The following is a 19,351-nucleotide window of genomic DNA, read 5'->3' as shown; positions in this document are numbered from 1 at the left end:
TTTGTATTCCATATGTATTGATAGTTTTGTCACTAAAATTGAAAAATGGGGAGATTGTTAGAGCATTGCTCGGTCGAACTCGCATGCGTTTCTATCTCGGGCATGTTTGTCAATGTTAGTGATCAAAACTATAAGTCTTGATTTCTAGTCTACTATAGATAAGGTCTCAGACTAGGATAGAAAGTGAAGTTGAGCTCAAGAACTACATGGCAATCATCACACAACACGAAGGACTACTCAAGGAACCGGTGGATATTTATCGACTAAAAGGTATGTGGAGACTTGAACTTATCTATAACTCAAAAATATATTTATCTCCTATCTTGAGACAAAAGTCGTTTTGCTATATAGACTTAGATTATACACATTTACTATTTCGAGCCGAGTTTATCTAGCCTATCTATTTCTCGAAATATGTGTTGGTAAGCTTTCTCTTTAACCAAGTTCATCTTTACCTAGTGACGAAAGTCATGACAAGTTTCAATCACTTTGAAAATTGCTTACTTTGACGAAAAATATTTTGTGAATAACAACTATAAAATATCAACGTCCTCTAAGAATGTTTCAATGATTGAAATGAGAGTTTAGATAATATAACACTTGGAGGATATAAGCATTGTTGTGGAAACACATATATGTATAAGTACATATTCCTTGAACCGAAGTTTGCGAACTTTGTTGATCAAGAGAACCGGAGTGGTGGCGTGAGCCAAGTCCGCGAACTGGCGGAAGTTCTCGTCCCGAGAAATTCTGCTGGAGTTTGTGAACTCCGTCCGCGAACTTGAGTAGGTTATATCTAAAAACGATGTTTGTGAAATTATTCTTAAATAAACTAAGGAATGCAAACTGCAAATCGTGTCTATATAGTTCATGAACCGATTCGAGTGAATCGAATCGTTTTTGTTTCAGTTGTGTCTTGTGCAGTTACATAAGATTTCCTTGCAATTGAATAACTCTCGAACTAGTTTATTTGAGTCATTTGAACTAGTTATGATGAAGAAGAATATGGTTGATATGAAAGTGATCATATGGCTAACCTTTTGGTTGACTATTGTTGAACCAACAAATGTACAAGTTTGGGTACGGTTACACAAGCCTAGAAACGTGCATTTCATTTGTGTGTAACAAGCTAGTTTTCGATCTAACGGTTGAAAGATATTAGCTTGAATCTAATCAGGTTTTTATCTAACGGTGAATATTGAATGCTTTGTTACCAAGCTAACATTGATTGCAAACCCTGATTTGAAATACTATATAAGGGAGAACTCTATCAACTAGGAAACCTAATACCCACACCTTATATGTGATACTAGTTGCATAAGCTAGAGTCGATTCTCCTTTAACCTTGAGTTTTCTTCTCTAAACCAGGTTAACGACTTAAAGACTTCACTGGGATTGTGAAGCCATACAGATACTACTTTCTCGTAGTTGTGTGATCTGATCTAGTTTTTTCTATCGTACGAGTACAATTGTAATAATAATTGGCTTGAGATTGATATCTCCGATAGGCAAGATATAAAATAAATCACAAACACTTCGTCTCATCATTTGTGATTCCGCAATATCTTTTTTCGTTGCGTCCATTAAGATTATTGTGAGATGATTGATAATACTAGGTTGTTCTTCGGGAATATAAGTCTGGTTCATCATTGGTTCCTGTTCACATTGATTTATCAAAAGACGGAACAAAACTCGTAGGTATATTCGTGGGAGACGGATTTATCTATTATCGTAGACTTTTCTGTGTGACACAAATTTGTTTATTAAAGTCTTCGACTTTGGGTCTTAACAACTCTTAGTTTTGGGTGATATCAGCTAAGGGAATCAAGTACGTAGCATTCTGCTGGGATCAGAGACGTAGGAGCATAACTGTACCTTGGATCAGTGTGAGATAGATTGGGGTTCAACTACAGTCCAGTCCAAAGTTAATTTGGAGTAGACTAGTGTCTGTAGCGGCTTAATACAGTGTGTATTCAATCTGGAGAAGGTCCCGGGGTTTTTCTGCATTTGCGGTTTCCTCGTTAACAAAATTCTGGTGTCTGTGTTATTTCTTTTTCGCATTATATTTTGTTGTATAATTGAAATATCACAAATTGTGCGTTGTTCAATCAATTAGAATATCCGACCTTTTGGTTGTTGATTTAGATTGATTGATACTTGGATATTGGTCTTTGGTACCATCCAAGTTATCTCTCTAGTATTTGATAAAGACTCGTAGATTTCTATTTGCTTGAGTATATATCAAATCGAGAGATTGAGATATAAACTCTATGATATACTTTTTATCTAGATTGAGTCTGACTGCCTAGTTGATTCTCTAGAAAGTATATTGGAGTTTGTCCATACAGATTGCTAAACGAAATATTGGGTGTGGTTGTTGTACCCCCGCTTTTTCAAATTGCATACAAGAGAAATTAACTTGAAAGGTACCAAAGACCAATATTCAAGGATCAATCAATTTCAATCAACAACCAAAGGTTGGATATACCAATCGATCGATTCAACGCACAACCTGTGATATTTCAATTTTATATAACAAAATATAATGCGGAAAAGAAATAACATAGACACCAGAAGTTTTGTTAACGAGAAAACCGCAAATGCAGAAAAATCCCAGGACCTAGTCCAGATTGAACACACAATGTATTAAGCCGCTACAGACACTAACCTACTACAAACTAACTTCGGTCTGGACTGTAATTGAACCCCAATCAATCTCACACTGATCTAAGTTACAGTTGCGCTCCTTACGTCTCTGATCCCAGCAGGATACTACGTACTTGATTCCCTTAGTTGATCTCACCCACAACTAAGAGTTACTACGACCCAAAGTGAAGACTTTAATAAACAAGTCTTTGTCACACAGAAAAGTCTACAGGAATAGATAAATTTGTCTCCCACAGAAATACCTACGAGTTTTGTTCCGTCTTTTGATAAATCAAGGTGAACATGAACCAATTGATATACCGGTCTTATATTCCCGAAGAACAGCCTAGAAATATCAGTCACCTCACAATAATCTTTATCGACTAGCGAAACAAGATATTGTGGAATCACAAACGATGAAACGAAGATGTTTGTGACTACTTTTCAATCTTGCATATCGAAGAAATTAATCTTGAGCCAATTTTACAATTGTACTCAATACGATAGAAACAGTAAGATCAGATCACGAAACTACAGAGAAAATAGTTGGGTCTGGCTTCACAATCCATTGAAGCCTTCAAGTCGTTAACCTACATGGTCTCGATAGAAACATAAGGTTTAGGAGAATCAACTCTAGCTTATATAACTACTATCACACATGATGTGTGGGGATTAGGTTTCCCAGTTGCTAGAGTTCTCCTTTATATAGTCTTCAAATCAAGGTTTGCAATCAATGCTACCTGATAGGTGTTGTAAAACACCTAATTTTATATCTAGTATTTATGCTTTCTTTGCTATTATCCTTGTGAATTGCATCTCTTATGTTTACTTTTGAGTATTTAGGTACTGTGGAGTCATTTGGAGCAATAGAAAGAAACAACATCCATTTGGAGCGTAGAGGCCGAAAAGGTTGATTTACAAGCGAGTCATTCTTGGAGCAGACTAGGTTGCGCAAGGAAGAGATGAATAATGAACTGTCAGTTTCCCATAACTGACAGGCCCAAAGAAATCTGGGCAACCCTTATCCAAGTCAGTGGGGTGCCTATATCAATCTTCATTCCTACACAAAAGCTAAATTTCAAAGAATATTTATTTCTTCTTAGTTTTCTTTTACTCCACCTGAAATTCAGACAGATAAAATGGTGCGGCTGCTGTCTGAGAAATTGGTGGCAGTGGTAAGCATCTGGATCGAATGGAAGGAGATGAGGATGTGAATTTAAGCTCTGCTGGGAGGATAGAAAACAGAAAGAAATTCTGAGTTTGAGAAGATGAGATTAGGGTTTTGTGATTTGAACCTGAAGTTGAGATATGAGAGAAATCGAGAATGAATCCGAAGAGGAAGGGGTTTTGAGATTAGAAACATGGGCATGTCTCAGATTCAAGTTTACATCAAGGTAAAAGTGTTGCTACTGTCGACTGAAGCTGAGGATGGAGAGAAAGTTAGGGTTCTTTTAAGCCAAGAAATCTGAGAAGAACAAAGGGGATCTACTGGATTTTGTGATTCATGGATGATTGTGGAGATTAAGAGCTGAGTTATTGAGTTACAGAGAAGCATTTGTTGATTTTGATGCTTCTGTGGTCATGGAAAGAAGGAAAAGATGCAGTTTATCGTGATGAACTGATGCAGCTGGTGTTGGTGATGAATCTGAGTTATAAAGAGAATCTGTTGGAAGAAATCAATGGGTTGCAGTGAAGAGATTCAAGGGTTTCTGGTGATTTGACTTGAGTGTGAGTCTGGGACGATATTGAAGAACTTGGACAAGAAGATGATACTGCAGATGGAGTTGAGATGTTGAAGTTAGGGTTCAAGTCTAGAATGGAAGAAGATGGACAAGACAGAGAAACAGATGAAGAAGCTGAAATGGGTTGAAGCACCAGCTGAGACTGGGACTGTGATGCCATTTGAGATAACTGGTGGTGCTGCTACTGGTTATGGTGGTGGTCTTGAGCTGAGAAGAAGAGAAGAAATGGAATTGCAGCTGCAGTTATGGGCTATGGAAATAGGTTGATGCAGTTGCTAGTGATGTTGCATGTGAACAAGAAATATTCTACATCTGGTTATGATGAATTGCAAGGGTTCTGGTGTTGTTACTGAGAGCATGTACTTGAGTCAGTTGGCTATGGAATTGATTAAATGAATGTTAGGAGATGTGCAGCTGAGTCTGACAGTGGTGTTAAGGCTGAGATGGAGATTTAATGGAAGTTCAGATGCGGCAGGGTGAGATGAATGGTGTTCATAGAAGCTTCATATGGTGTTGATTGAGCACTAGTTAAACTGGGTGTGTTCGGTTCTATTGAAAAGAATGAATGGCTGCAGGGGAAATGGCTAGTGGAGATGTAGAACTGGAGTTTGTTGGCTCAAGAATTATTGCAAAGTGCTTGTGTTGATTGCAGAAGGCTGAGATGAATGGGGATGGAACTGAGCTACTCGCTGAATTGCAGAGCAGTTCTGGTGGAACAAGAAAAACGGAATGGAGTCGAAACTGAAGTTACAAAATGGTTAAAACTGATGTGCAGCTACAGATGTTGCTGCCAAGATCGAACCAATGGGAGATGGCAGGTGGAGTGTTACTCCAGTGGTGCAATTGAGCAGCTGAGGAACGAATTGTAGCTGTTGTTATGAATGGAGAAGATGCAGGTGAAGTTACAGAAGTTTGCAAGCGGTGCTGTGTAGCTGCGGGTAGACAACAGCTGGGAATGGAGGTTAGATGTATGTTTAGGTGCAGGTCTTGGTGCTTTGTGTTGGTGGTTTGCAAGAAGTAGAAAATGTGAGTATGTTGCTGTCGTGTTTGGCCAGGAGCTACTGAGAATGCAGTTGAAGAATGGGCTTGACTGAGAAGAAGTTGATTGAAATGCCTTGTGGTTGAATAATGAGCAGCTGCCATAGAAGGTTATGCAAGAGTTGCAGTTCAAGCTGGTTTGTGGTTGCAATGGACCGATGATGTTGAGTGCAGCTGTATGAATGTGCTATAGAATGGAGTTGAAGCTGCAATGAGGGAGAATTGAGTGGTATGAGCTGTTATTGCAGGTGAATGTAACATGGGAACTGATGGATTTCATCTGAGATGTGAGTTGGTCATACTAGCAAGAGAAAGAATGTAGCTGGAGGGAAATGTCTGTGACAGAACTGCAGGTTGAGCTGGTGTTAGCATTACAGACAAGGCATTGGCAGTGTTGGCTGGTTGCAGCTTTGTGGATGGCTAAGTGATGCTTGGATGAAGCGCCATCCTGGTGCTAATTTGATTATGGCCTGTGCAAAATGAGCTACAGCCGTGCACTGGCTTTGGCATAAACCAAATCTGCTGAGTTAGCTTCTGACTTAAATCTGACTAGATTCAGCTGACATCACTGAGTTGACTCGATGACTCGTCCTGACTCGGTCTAGCATTGTCTGTCTTTGACCGGTGACCGGGTGGACTTTACCGGTCACCTGAGCTACTTCCCGGTATATTCCCCGTCAATTTCCGGCGATTTTACCAGTTTTCCGGAGAGTATTTTTTGGGATATATTTTCACATGGGTATTCCCCACATATGGGCTTGGTGGACATCTTGCCATTGAACTTTGGGCTTTGAAGACCTAGTAGTTTTGGAAAGATGAAAAGTGACAAAAAGGAAAGTTCTCTATTTTTTGGAGAGCGGCGACTAGGATTTGCTTTCGTTTATTTTTCATCTTCTTCATTTGTTATTGATTATGATTATGATGAACTCAAAAGCTATGAGTAGCTAAATAACTATTATTGGTTATGGGATAAAATGGATTTCACAAATGATATTTGATTCAATGAATTAGTTTTATCTCAACTTTATTGTTTATGATTCATGGTTTATATTGTTATATGATTTGATTGTTTGTTTGGTTGAGTCCGGAATCAATCCGATTTACATTCATTTCTAAAGCTATATTAAGGTTTTCAATACGAAAAAGTTGTTTATCCCTTATTCTAAGTAGCATAATTGTGGGTAGTGCTTGTAGTGATATATCCTACTAGTCACAAGTGAATCATAACTTCTGTTAAAACGGATTAGTGCTTTTACACGTTCGTTTGCATTGATTAGTCTTATTTCATAGAACTTAGTGCTTTTAGGGAGTTAAACTTGATTGTGCTTTTATACGTTAGGTTGCTTTCTAGGAAGAATTCACTTATAGATCTTTTAATGTGGTTGTGATGAAATCAGAGAATTAGCGGGATATTCTTGCGATCAAGATATCCTAGGACTTTTAGTAAATGAGATATTAAAATACCAATTCTAGTCATTGATGAAAATACATGTTTGTGAATGATACTATCCCGTGACCAAAATCTTCTCCTTATTGATTATTCAAATTACTTTATTGCTTTTCTAAAACAAAAATCCCCCCATTGGTAACTAAGAAACTGTAATTTTATAACAACAAAAAGTCTTTCTGTGGGAACGATCCTTTCTTACCCTTGCTATATTATATATTTTAAGTTGTGAGAAAGTAATATTAATTTTTGACGCATGCGACTGCGATCACTACCTTGGTAACAAAGTATTCAATATTCATCGTTATATGAAAACCTTATTGGATTCAAGCTAATATCTTTCAACCGTTAGATGCACGTTCATTTGTAAACAAATGAAATGTACGTTTATTTAGGTTTGTGTAACAGTACCTAAACGTGTACACTTAGTTGGTTCAACAGTAGTTAACCAATGGTTAGCCATATGAGCACTTTCATATCAATCTTATTCATCTTCACCATAAATAGTTCAAATGACTCATAAGAACTAGTTAGAGAGTTGTTCAATTGCTCAGATCTCATAGATGTATATAAGACACAATCAAAACAAAAAAAGATTTTGGTTCGCTCGAATCAATTCATGAACGTTATAGCCACGGATTGCAAATATGCATTCCTTACTTTATATAAGTCTTAGTTCATGAATAAACCGTTTTTAGAAATTAACCAACTCAAGTATGCATACCGATACGCATACTTAAGTGCCCGGATTGAGTTTGTTTTCAGTTCGCAAACTCCAGCAGAAATTCACGGGATGTGAACTTCCGACAGTAAGCGTCCGGGTACGCGGACTTAGCTTTCGGACATCCTGAACAGTACTGTACGCATACTTTAGTTCAAGGATTTTTGACTTACACAAGTATGAGTTCACATACAATGTTTATATCCATTCAAGGTTATATATTCCAAACTCTCATTTTAATCATTGAAACATTCTTAGAGGATGTTAAATAGAGGTTATTCACACACTATTTTTCATCAAAGCAATTTTCAAGATATTGAAATAATCAACATGACTTTCGTCACTTGTAAAGATGAACTTAGCCAAAGCGAAAGCTTACCAGCACATATTTCTAGAAATAAATAAGCGAGATAAACTCGGCTTGAAATAGCAAATGTGTATAATCGAAGTTTATATATCAATACGACTTTAGTCTCAAGATAGGAGATAGATTAGATAGACTTTTGAGTGATGGATAAGTTCAAGTCTCTACATACCTTTTAGTCGATGAAGTTCCACCAGTTCCTTGAGTAGTTCTTCGTCTTTGCAAGATGAACGCCGTGGAGTCTAGAGCTCAACTACACTTTCTATCCTAGTCTGAGACTTATCTATAAGTAGACTAGAAATTAAGACTTATAGTTTTGGAGACTAAACTTGACAAACAAGCTTGAGATAGCAACGCTTGCGAGTTCGACCGAGTAGTGCTCTAACACGCGTACCCGTTTGCATGCTTGAGTGGGTTAAGTTCTAGAATCTGTTTGTTCGTGAACTAATACATTTATATAATAAGGAATGCAATCTTTTGCAAACCGTGGCTATAATGTTCATGACTTGATTTGAGTGAATCAAAATCGATTTTGCTTCAGTTGTGTCTTGTATACTTCTATGAGAATATAAAAAATTGAATAACTCCATAACTACTTTCATTTGAGTCATTTGAACTAGTTGTAGTTAAGATGAATAAAGTTGATATGAAAGTGTTCATATGGATAACTTCGGTTAACTATTGTTGAGGCAACAAGGTGCACACGTTTAGGTACGGTTACTTATATCTAAATGAAGTCACTTTTCATTTGTGTGTAACAAGCAAAGTTCGATCTAGGGTTGAAAGATATTAGCTTGAGTCTAATTAGGTTTTCATCTAACGATGAATATTGAATGCTTTGTTACCAAGGTAGCATTGTTTGCAAACCCTGATTTTGAAAACTATATAAAGGAAGACTCTAGCAACTGGGAAACCTAGTCCCCACACCTCATGTGTGATAGTAGTTGCGACTAGAGTCGATTCTCCTTTAACCTTAGGTTCACGAAACCCTGTAGGTTAACGACTTAAAGACTTCATTGGGATTGTGAAGCCAGACCCAACTATTTTCTCTGTAGTTGCGTGTTCTGATCTTGCCCTGTTCTATTGTATTGAGTACTATCTTCTCTAAGATTTGCTCGAGATTTAATCTCTGATAGGCAAGATAAAAAGTAGTCACAAACATTTTCGTCTCATTGTTTGTGATTCCACAATATCTTGTTTCGCTACCATACAATTAAGATTATTGTGAGGTGATTGATATTTCTAGGTTGTACTTCTGGAATATAAGTCTGGTATTTTCTGTACTTGCGTCTATCTACTCTATCTCTTATTTTAGAAAAAAGTCGTATAGCTATATAGAATTCGATGATACACATTTCATATTTTGAGCTGAGTTTAACTCGCTTACATATTTCTCGAAATATGTGTTGGTAACCTTTCGCTTTAACCAAGTTCATCTTATGTTCTTTACGAAAGTCAAAAGATGATCATGTGAAAATCGCCTCGTAACATCTTACATGATTTGTGTGAGACAGTCATTTGATGTAGACTCGGAATATTTCGTATTGATCATTCTATCACTTGAAAATTTCTTTGAAGCTAATAGTTTGTGTGAGACAACTATTCTCGTCTTTTAAGAATGTTTCAATGATTGAAATGGGAGTTTAGAAAAAATAACCATGATTGGATGTAGCACGGTATGCGTACTTGTATGCTAACTGTTGCAAGATATTCCAAGTCCGGGAACCATAGTATGCATACCCGTACGCGTTCTGGTTGGTTAATGAAAGTCCAAGAACTTAGTATGCATACCGGTATGCATACTGGCGTGAGTTTCAAGTTCCAGGATTTAACTGAGTTTGAAAGGTATGCGTACCCGTTTGCATACTGGAAAATCCAAACTTAGTCCGGCCACTTAGGTATGTGTACCCATTCGCATACTTGAGTAGGTAATTTTCTAAAATCGGTTTGTTCATGAACTAATACATTTATATAATAAGAAATGCAATCTTTTGCAAACCGTGGATATAATGTTCATGAATTGATTCGAGTGAATTAAAATCGATTTTGCTTCAATTGTCTCTTGTATACTTCTATGAGAATATAAAAAATTGAACAACTCTAGAACTAGTTTTATTTGAGTCATTTGAACTAGTTATGGTTAAGATGAATAAGGTTGATATGAAAGTGTTCATATGGCTGACTTCGGTTAACTAATGTTGCATCAACAAAGTGTACACGTTTAGGTACGGTTACTCATATCTAAATGAAGTCACTTTTTATTTGTGTGTAACAAGATAAGTTCGATCTAACAGCTGAAAGATATTAGCTTGAGCCTAATCAGGTTTTCATCTAACGGTGAATATTGAATTCTTTGTTACCAAGGTAACATTAATTGCAAACCCTGATTTGAAGACGATATAAAGGAGAACTCTAGCAACTGGGAAACCTGATCCCCACACCTCCTGTGTGATACTAGTTGCGACTAGAGTCGATTCTCCTTTAACCTTAGGTTTTTCCAAAACCCTGTAGGTTAACGACTTAAAGACTTCATTGGGATTCTGAATCCAGACCAAAATATTTTCTCTGTAATTACGTTTTCTGATCTTACTTTGTTCTGTCGTATTGAGTACTATCTTCTCTAAGATTTTCTCGAGATTTAATCTCCGATAGGCAAGATAAAAAGTAGTCACAAACATATTCGTCTCATCGTTTGTGATTCCACAATATCTTGTTTCGCTACCATACGATTAAAATTATTGTGAGGTGATTGATAATACTAGGATATTTTTCGGGAATATAAGTCTGGGTTATCAATTGGTTCCTGTTCACCTTGATTTATCAAAAAACGGAACAAAACTCTTAGCTATTTCCGTGGGAGACAGATTTATCTATTCAATAGAATTTTCTGTGTGAGACAGATTGGTTTATCAAGTCTTCGACTTTGGGCCGTAGCAACTCTTAGTTGTGGGTGAGACAGCTAAGGTAATCAAGTGCGCAGAGTCCTGCTGGAATTCAGAGGTTGGTTAGGGCTCAACTACATTCCAGTCTGAAGTTAACTTGGAGTAGGATAGTGTCAGTAGCGGCTTAATACAGTGTGGTTTTCAAATCTGGACTAGGTCCCATGGTTTTTCTGCATATGCGGTTTCCTCGTTAAAAAAATTTCCGTTGTCTGTGTTATTTCTTTTCCGAATTATATTTGTTTATATAATTGAAATATCACAGGTTGTGCGTAATATCAATCAGTATGTGAATCCGACCTTTGGGTTGTTGATTTAATTGATTGACACTTGGATATTGGTTTTTCATATCGTCCAAGTTATTTCTTATATTCAATTGGGCTCGCAAATTCCTATTTGTTTGATTGCAGATTGAATTGAGAAATGAAGATATAACTCTTGGATATACTTTTCTTAAGATTGAGTCTGACTGTCTAGTTGATTCTCTTGAAAGTTTATTGGAGTTATTCCATACATATTGCTAAGCGAAATATTGGGTGTGGTTGTTAGACCCCCGCTTTTTCAACCTGTAAATTCAAATATGCACTTCAAAGGTAAAACAATACCTTGAACTTGACTAAGTTTATCATGCAGGCATTAGAGCCAGCACCTTTTCTTCAAGACAGATAGTTCTGTGGGACTATAAAAAACCATATTTTCCTTTTGCCAGAAATTTTCTGCCACCACTTAACTCAACATCCGGTGCACAACCACCAAAACCCTCCAGTCTTGGTTACAATCCATACATGGAATATTATCTTCATCTCTTTGTCTACACTTAGACACATGCAATCAGAACCTTGTATCGCAACAATTTTGGCATTGAGTTCCTGTAATGACTTCCCAAACAGCTAAACCACCGAAAAAGCTTCATTCTCATTAATCGAGCAATGAAAGGTACAAAACATCCATAATCTCAACTTTCAAAACTGGAAATGAAACGTCGTAGTTCAAATTTGTATCATAATGGTGTTATCTCTTTCATAGGTACAAATAAAATGTACGCAACACATAATTCAAGTAGTTTATTGTGGGTAGGTAACAATGACCACCACAGAGATTTCGACACTTTGCGTCAAATAAAATCACCATTGCAAGAAGTTTACTATAACCCTCCGAGCATCGGGAGAAATTTTTTTCCCACTCAACCAGGTCAGTACTTGCATCATGTACTTTCTCTTCTAACAATCATCCACAGGTATGACTAGAAATAGCAGATCCTCGTAAGCCAGGAACATTCTGAGGTAGATGTGTTGAAAGATTTAAGAAATGTCAGAAAACTTATGCAAGGATTGAGGTTGGCATATTCAGACCAATAAGATCCCACAGGTGCCCATATGAAACCCTGTTATTGATGGTCTTGAAGCAGTTGGAGTAAGTGAGACAATCATCTCGATATCATTCCCACGAGATAAACTTTGTCCCCAGGTTGTGCCGCATTTAGAGCTGTCCTCACAGTTTTCTCAAAAACTTTCACAGTCAAATACCACATCCACTCCATATTATTGACCACAACTGTTGTTTAATTAAAAAGTAGTTTGTCAATGTTGTCGATCTTGAGCAGTTTGATATGTTCCAGCAACAAGTAATACTCTAACCAACTCTTTCCCACTGATGTGCAGCCTCATACTACTCAAGGTATGCAGTACGAAATTGTGCATGACCACAAGCAGGAGCAGCTTCCCTGGATTCTGAGTACGAATTCACAACTGAATCTTCAATCTCAAACCAAGCAGGAGGTACATATTTTAGTTTGTCAATATGTAGATAAATCATTTGTTGATGCTTCCATAAACACCAATACATTAGTTTATGCAAATCTACATTTAGCAAAGATAGAGAAAATCTAACTTCTACTGGTTACAGTTGTCAGGTCCCAAAACCGTGTTGATGAATAAGCTCTGAGGGCAGTGTTTTCTCAGACACCTTATATAGTAGGACAATAATCACAACAACAAAGATGCGGAAAACAATAAACTGGTCTATAGGTAAGTCCATGAACTTAAAAAGCACTTTTCAAAGTTGTATTTTTATTGTCAGCTCTCAAACGCCAAGTCACTAAGTCCTCCAGTGTTGTTTGCAATTTTCTGTGTACCAACATCCTTCTAAAGGAACTTGTGATCTTCAACAACCTTGAACTCAGGAAACTGGTTCAAACCCACTAAATAGATTTGATGTCTGAGAAACAATATGTGATGATGGCAAAACATACTTCATCAACAGACTTTTCATCCCATAGTTTTAGACTTTCCACCATCAATCATTCATGCTGCGCAAAATTAAGTGCACAACCATTCCCATTAGAACTCATCCTCTTCAACTGCTCTTTTGTCTATGAATATCCGAATTTTCCGACCCGACAAAACTTAAGCTTGAACAGCAAGACCATGGTGGACAAAAGAATAATCAACACATATGAAAGCTCCATGTGTAACTAAACCGAAACAAAAACTGTATATACCCTAGTTGAAGAACATGAAATAAATAGGAAAAGTAGAAGTATAATGTTGTAATTTCAGCTTCATAATCAACATACATTATGCTTAAACATGATTATAGACAACTGTTATACTGAAACAAACATTAACCCTAGTCTTAACATATTCTACAACTCACTGAACATCATATAAACAACCATAAATAGTTCTAATTCTTATGACACCATATGTATATACAGAATATTCAATACAATATGAATAAACTAGATTAGAAAAGTAAACAGATTAATTTATGACTTAGCTTCTACTTATATTTCCTCTCATTACTCGGATGGAATTATCATAAAATATATATGCACAAGAGGCTAGAAGAGGGCTGAGTCATTAGCCATGTGTCATCCAACCTATCGATCATTAGTTGGATGACACCTTAGCAGGTGAGTCATAGGACACCTAAGCTGCTGACTGTAATCCTAATTAGCATTGACCCAGATTTACCAAAACATGATTACCTTAAGCTAAACAGGATTACCTTAAGCCAAAATGATTTGTTGCTAAACCAACATAAAGTCTAACAGTTAATACTAACTAGCTAGTTATTCGGCATTGTCATGTACTAAATGTAAATTGTGCATGCCAACATTAGCTAGAAGTGTGAGCTCTAAAGTTGAAAGAACATAATAAGACCACTTGCATCACAAGGAGCTGATTTACAAGCAAGAATGACATATGACTGCGGTTGCATTTTAATGTCCGGAAACTAGAGACAACCCTTTAAAGCTTTGCAATTTTAATTTACAATTAATTTAAAGATGAATGATCACCTCACACTCTTAAGCTCACACTATCTCACACTTTGGGATACATTTTTCTAAATAAAACTTAAACGACAGCATATTTGAAGCTAATATCTTGAGGATTGCTTGTTTTACAAAGCTCTACATACCTATATAAAATGAGCACATTCCGTAATACCAAACTTCACCATCTACCAATCTTAATTTTTTTTTTAATAAGAAAAGAGAATTCATTCATAAGCTTCAGAAAAGGTTTACATTGAGGTCATCTCTAATTCGAGATTTTAACCATAGTGGTAACTCTGAATTCCGATATTCATCAGCTTTAACATTCATAACTCTCTTGGCTAAACTATTAGCTACTTCATTGGACTCTCTATGCACAAATGTGCATTTCCAACTTGCAAAACTATCTACTGAACTTCTGCAATCATGGATTACATTATTATTTCTCCAATTAATAGATCCTAAACTACCATTGATAGCATTTACTACATTCAGGCAGTCTCCTTCTAAATGTAGTTTTTGAACTGCTTCAGCTTTTGCCCACCTAATAGCTGCTAGTGCTGCCAAAGCCTCAGCCTGCTCCTCATCAACAGCTACTCCATGGATTGATTGTACACCACCACAGATACCTGCATCATTAAAAACTATTAGTCCAATTCTCATATGCTTATTTTCTTATTTTAAAAATGCATCAAAGTTAAACTTCTGAAACTCAAAATCCGGCAAGCCCCAAGGTGTTACTACTCTGTTGTAACTTGTTGTATTTTTATTTGAAAAAATTCTCATGGAGTTAGCATTCCAATCACTGACATCTTTGGTCACCTGATTAACCAGGTTATTTACCTGCACTTGAGCATTGTTAAACACCACATTACATCTTAGATTCCAAATTTGCCATATAGAGAAACTAATAAACTGAACAAACTTTCTATGAGACTCCATATTGTTACTACTGAGAGCAAACCAGCTAGCAATCCATTCCTGCAAGTTCATATTACTCATGTTTCCTGCAACATTAGCATTTAAAGCAAACCACAGCCTTTTTTGTGGTCTCACATTCATCCAATCTTAATTTTAACGGTTGATTTTCCGTTGATTTTCAAGTTATACGTTTGGGGCCTACATTTTTCCAGATTCTTGCTAAAGACTTTTTTCCCATTTTTAGATCTAAAGTTTTTTCCTAAACTTCTTCTCTTTTTTTCTTTCACAAAATTGGTTAAAAAGACCAAAATCAACAATTCCTGGGTGAAATGGACAGTTAGATTTTGATACTGTTTAAATGGACAAAAATGTAAAAATAGGCAGGATGTAACCAGTTTCATCGTGCCCATTTTCAAATATGTTTTCTTATTTTTAATTTACACATGATGTATCCAGTTTCATCCTTGCTATTTTTTAAATTTAAGGTAGGATGAATCCAGTTTCATCCTTGCTATTTTTTTTTTTGGCCATTTCATCCAAACTATTTTTTACTCGTCCATTTAAACCGTGATTTAAAAATATTTGGACAAATGACCCATTTTCCGTTTTTTTTTTTCGATCTTATAAGAGCATCTTTAAAGGTGACTTTTAGAGACTTCAATGGTACATAAGCTTTAGATCTAATGATACATAAGTCATCTTTAAAGGTGACCTTTAATGGTACATAAGCTTTAGATCTAATGGTACATAAGTCATCTTTAAAGGTGACCTTTAATGGTACATAAGCTTTTACATTTTGCTGAGATGACAATTTTTTACATCTTAGAGACTTCAAAGGGAAGAACAAAAAAACCATCTCTAACAGTGTTTTCTACATTTTGCTGAGATGACAATTTTTTTAGTGGAGCAATCGGACTTCGGGAGTACTTAAGAAATGATGAGCAATTACCCAAAGAGAATCCATCCTAGCTATATACGATAAAATTACAGCTGATTTAGGAGTAAACCGTACGTGTTATTGTTTTGTGTCATTTCACACCGCATGTGTGTCTCCTGCTCATAATAAAGGCAACAAGCCGGTTGTTGAACATATTTGCAAGACCAAAACATATTTAACGTCTATCAGTTTTTTGAACAACCCATACCAATACCATTCAATGTTCTCATAATTGATCTTGTAGGTGTACCGTACGGTCATGGTCTGCTTCACTGACTCTGAGGTTAACGACACTCCCAAGTTTCAATACTCATGTGAGACGTCCATGGTAATATTTCTTTAACTTGAGGCAAATCCATGGGAAAATGATCAAAGAAAAAGAAAAACAAAAGATTTCGATCTCGGAATACGTTACCGTTGTAGATGGTTCATACTTCTTAGTCTGAAGACTCTGAACTCTTGTTGTACTGTACATGCAGCTTAATAATAATGTAGTTGGAATTTAACGAAAATCAGTTGTATGAAATTAATTACGATGATGAAAATCTAGATATCCCATTTAATTCTTTCAACGGTTTATATAGCAATCCCCATCCGCATCCTTCATTTCAAATCGGACATGACATGCTTATTGTCCGTATACATATAGGTGCGTTTCTTTCACCGCTGCCTCTAGCAAGGACTGAGGAAAATAAATGCCAAAAAGAGAAGAGTTGTAGAAATTTAATCAATTTCACCTCGATGTCTTTCAGAGCAACATCATAAATAGTGATGTAAATCAATTTAATCATGAATATAGCTACGTTCATTGAATATGGATAGATTTTGGGATAATCACCAACCAACTAGCTCACTTAGTTGGTAATTCCATAATTACCAAAGTCAATAACATTTTTCAATCCTCTTATATGAATTTTGATACCATTTTCCAGTGTTGCATTTTTATCCGCCTTTATGCATCATCTTAATTCAATGGATGCAAAAATTAACGTGTATGGGTGAGCTTTTGCATTTGCTATGATGCAAAGCACACAAACTATCTAGGTTGGCAAATACAGAAGCATGCCTAACGCTACTTACAAAATATAAATGCCTTGTACGTATATTTTTCTATAAATATTTTCCCTTTGCTCATGTACTAGAGACGTCTTTCCCTTCCAGACGCACAAGCACGTCAACACACAAACAATCTAGAGATTTAAGGAGACAACATGGAGCTGATTCATGTAATAATGGACATAGTGGTTCCACCCATCATTCTAATCTCCCTCCTTATCGCCATACCTCTTAATCTTATCAACAATTTAGTCTCTTTCATCCAGAGATCATTTTCCCTGGAAGACTTATCTGGAAAGGTTGTTCTAATTACCGGTGCATCTTCCGGCATCGGGGAGGTGTGTATTTAGTCTCCGTTACAGCTAAATCTTATACATAGATTGAATTTTATAATCTGCGGACAATTTATACTAAACTTCTTGTTATACATTTTATGTACAGTTTCTTGCGTATGCTTATGCCAAGAAAGGAGCTCGTCTAGTACTAGTTGCTAGAAGAGAGAATCGTCTTCGAGAAGTTGCAGATAAAGCTAAGAAGCATGGATCACCTGATGTTTTAGTTTGTGCAGCTGATGTCTCCAAAGTTGAAGACTGTAAAAGATTTGTTCAAGATGCCATCGACCATTTCGGGTGCCGTAAGTTCATCAACCTATCCCTTTTGATTTAATTTTTGTATCATCAATATCTTATATATCAACACATTTTTATGTATATATTTAGTTGATCATCTTGTGAATAACGCCGGCGTGACTAGTGGCTACACATTTGAGGATACGACCGATATCACCACACCTATGAACCTCATGGTAATTCCCCTACTCCATTTGCTTCTCAACATGGCAAGCAAATATTTCAAAACTGAATCATCATATTCTGATTTTTTTCTTTTGTGTAGAACGTGAACTTTTGGGGATCAGTTTATCCAACTCATTTTGCCGTTCCGCATTTGAGAAAGAGCAAAGGCAAGATCGTGGTGATTGCATCTCTGGCGTCGTGGTTGTATTCTCCGCAAATGATCTTCTATGGTGTACGCTAACTATTTCTAATAATTTCATTTCAGCAAAATATTTCGATTACGCTGGCTAGTTACCCATTTGTGTACATATCTTTTGGCATCTACATTGTGTAGGCTAGCAAAGCTGCAATGATGAACTTCTTCGAAACACTGAGAGTTGAGTTGGGTTCTGCGGTCAAGATAACAATAGTATCTCCAGGGTTTATAGAATCAGAAATGACTCAAGGCAAACACCTTACGAATGATGGTTCCATGCAGGTTGATCCAGAAAAGAGAGACGTAAGTTCATTACATGTTTACACAAATTTCATTTCATTTTTTGTTTAATATATTTTTTTATGGGTAAAAAATTTGGCGGATCACTTATCATCACCCAATAACTTTATCACTCTATCACAATGACAGCAGCTTCATTTATATATATATATATATACACCATTTGTATTTTCAATTCAACTGCATGTGACTGCATGGCTAATTGGTTTTTATTTGATGATGAGCAGTCTCTGGTGGGAATGTTTCCGGTACGAGGAGGATTCGAATGTGCCAAGACAATCGTCCATGGTGTACGTAGAGGGGATAGAAATATAACAGATCCGTCATGGTTTAGAATTCTATACATATGCAAAGTATTTGTGAGTGAGGTAGTGGAGTGGTTTTTCAGTGTGTTGTTTGTACCACAACCGGGAGTAACCGAAAACAGTACCTTGACCAAAAGGATTTTAGACTTCACCGGAATGAAGAAATACATCTATCCTGCTTCGATTGACTCGTCGGCCGATGTCAAAAAAAAATGATATTTAGATTCATCGATGAGTTTCAAATTTGATTGTTTTTCTGCTCTTAGGTTGTAGACTAATTCTACCTTTTCCTCCTTAGTTTGATTGTAGTATTAGTTAGTGTCTTAATGAAGATCAACTTATGCATAATTAATGTTGCTCTATTTGATAATGACAATTACCCTGTCAAGATTGTGCATGTTAAGCCCATTTTATGGAGTTATGTATCTCACCCGTTTCTGGGTGAGAAATGGGCCTACTTCGTGCGAGTACCATTTCTCGCCATCGCGTCGCATGACATGGAGGAAACACATGTTGCATTTTGAAGAAGTAAAATCCGTAGTGGCCAACAAACTAAGGTTACTTTCTTGATTCGTTAATGTTAATGAAACCGCACTGAGTTGAGTAATATATATATATATATATATATGGCATTTGGCTATCTTAAGAGAGTCATAGTTGTAATA

At 36.4% G+C, this 19,351-nt stretch overlaps 1 protein-coding gene across 1 annotated transcript; it reads left to right on the top strand.

Annotated features, from left to right (window-relative positions):
• The first annotated feature begins 16,943 nt into the window (after positions 1 to 16,943).
• On the top strand, positions 16,944 to 19,083 carry LOC113280998 (11-beta-hydroxysteroid dehydrogenase 1B-like). The gene is made up of 6 exons (XM_026529628.1): positions 16,944 to 17,429; positions 17,533 to 17,725; positions 17,811 to 17,896; positions 17,986 to 18,117; positions 18,220 to 18,384; positions 18,609 to 19,083. The coding sequence occupies exons 1-6, from the start codon at positions 17,247 to 17,249 to the stop codon at positions 18,900 to 18,902; spliced, it is 1,053 nt and encodes a 350-aa protein (XP_026385413.1). The 5' UTR covers positions 16,944 to 17,246; the 3' UTR covers positions 18,903 to 19,083.
• Positions 19,084 to 19,351: the final 268 nt, after the last annotated feature.

Source organism: Papaver somniferum, chromosome 5 (genome assembly GCF_003573695.1).
Source record: "Papaver somniferum cultivar HN1 chromosome 5, ASM357369v1, whole genome shotgun sequence".
NCBI lineage: Eukaryota > Viridiplantae > Streptophyta > Magnoliopsida > Ranunculales > Papaveraceae > Papaver > Papaver somniferum.
The sequence above is the reverse complement of the archived record's forward strand: the minus strand, read 5'-3'. Positions and strand labels throughout refer to the sequence as shown.

Bases quoted from the DNA above. Each gene is read 5' to 3' on its own strand.
- LOC113280998 (XM_026529628.1), top strand. From the start codon at position 17,247: ATGGAGCTGATTCATGTAATAATGGACATAGTGGTTCCACCCATCATT. The intron at 17,430-17,532 runs GTGTGTATTTAG...TTTTATGTACAG, and splicing joins CATCTTCCGGCATCGGGGAG to TTTCTTGCGTATGCTTATGC. The intron at 17,897-17,985 runs GTAATTCCCCTA...TCTTTTGTGTAG, and splicing joins CCACACCTATGAACCTCATG to AACGTGAACTTTTGGGGATC.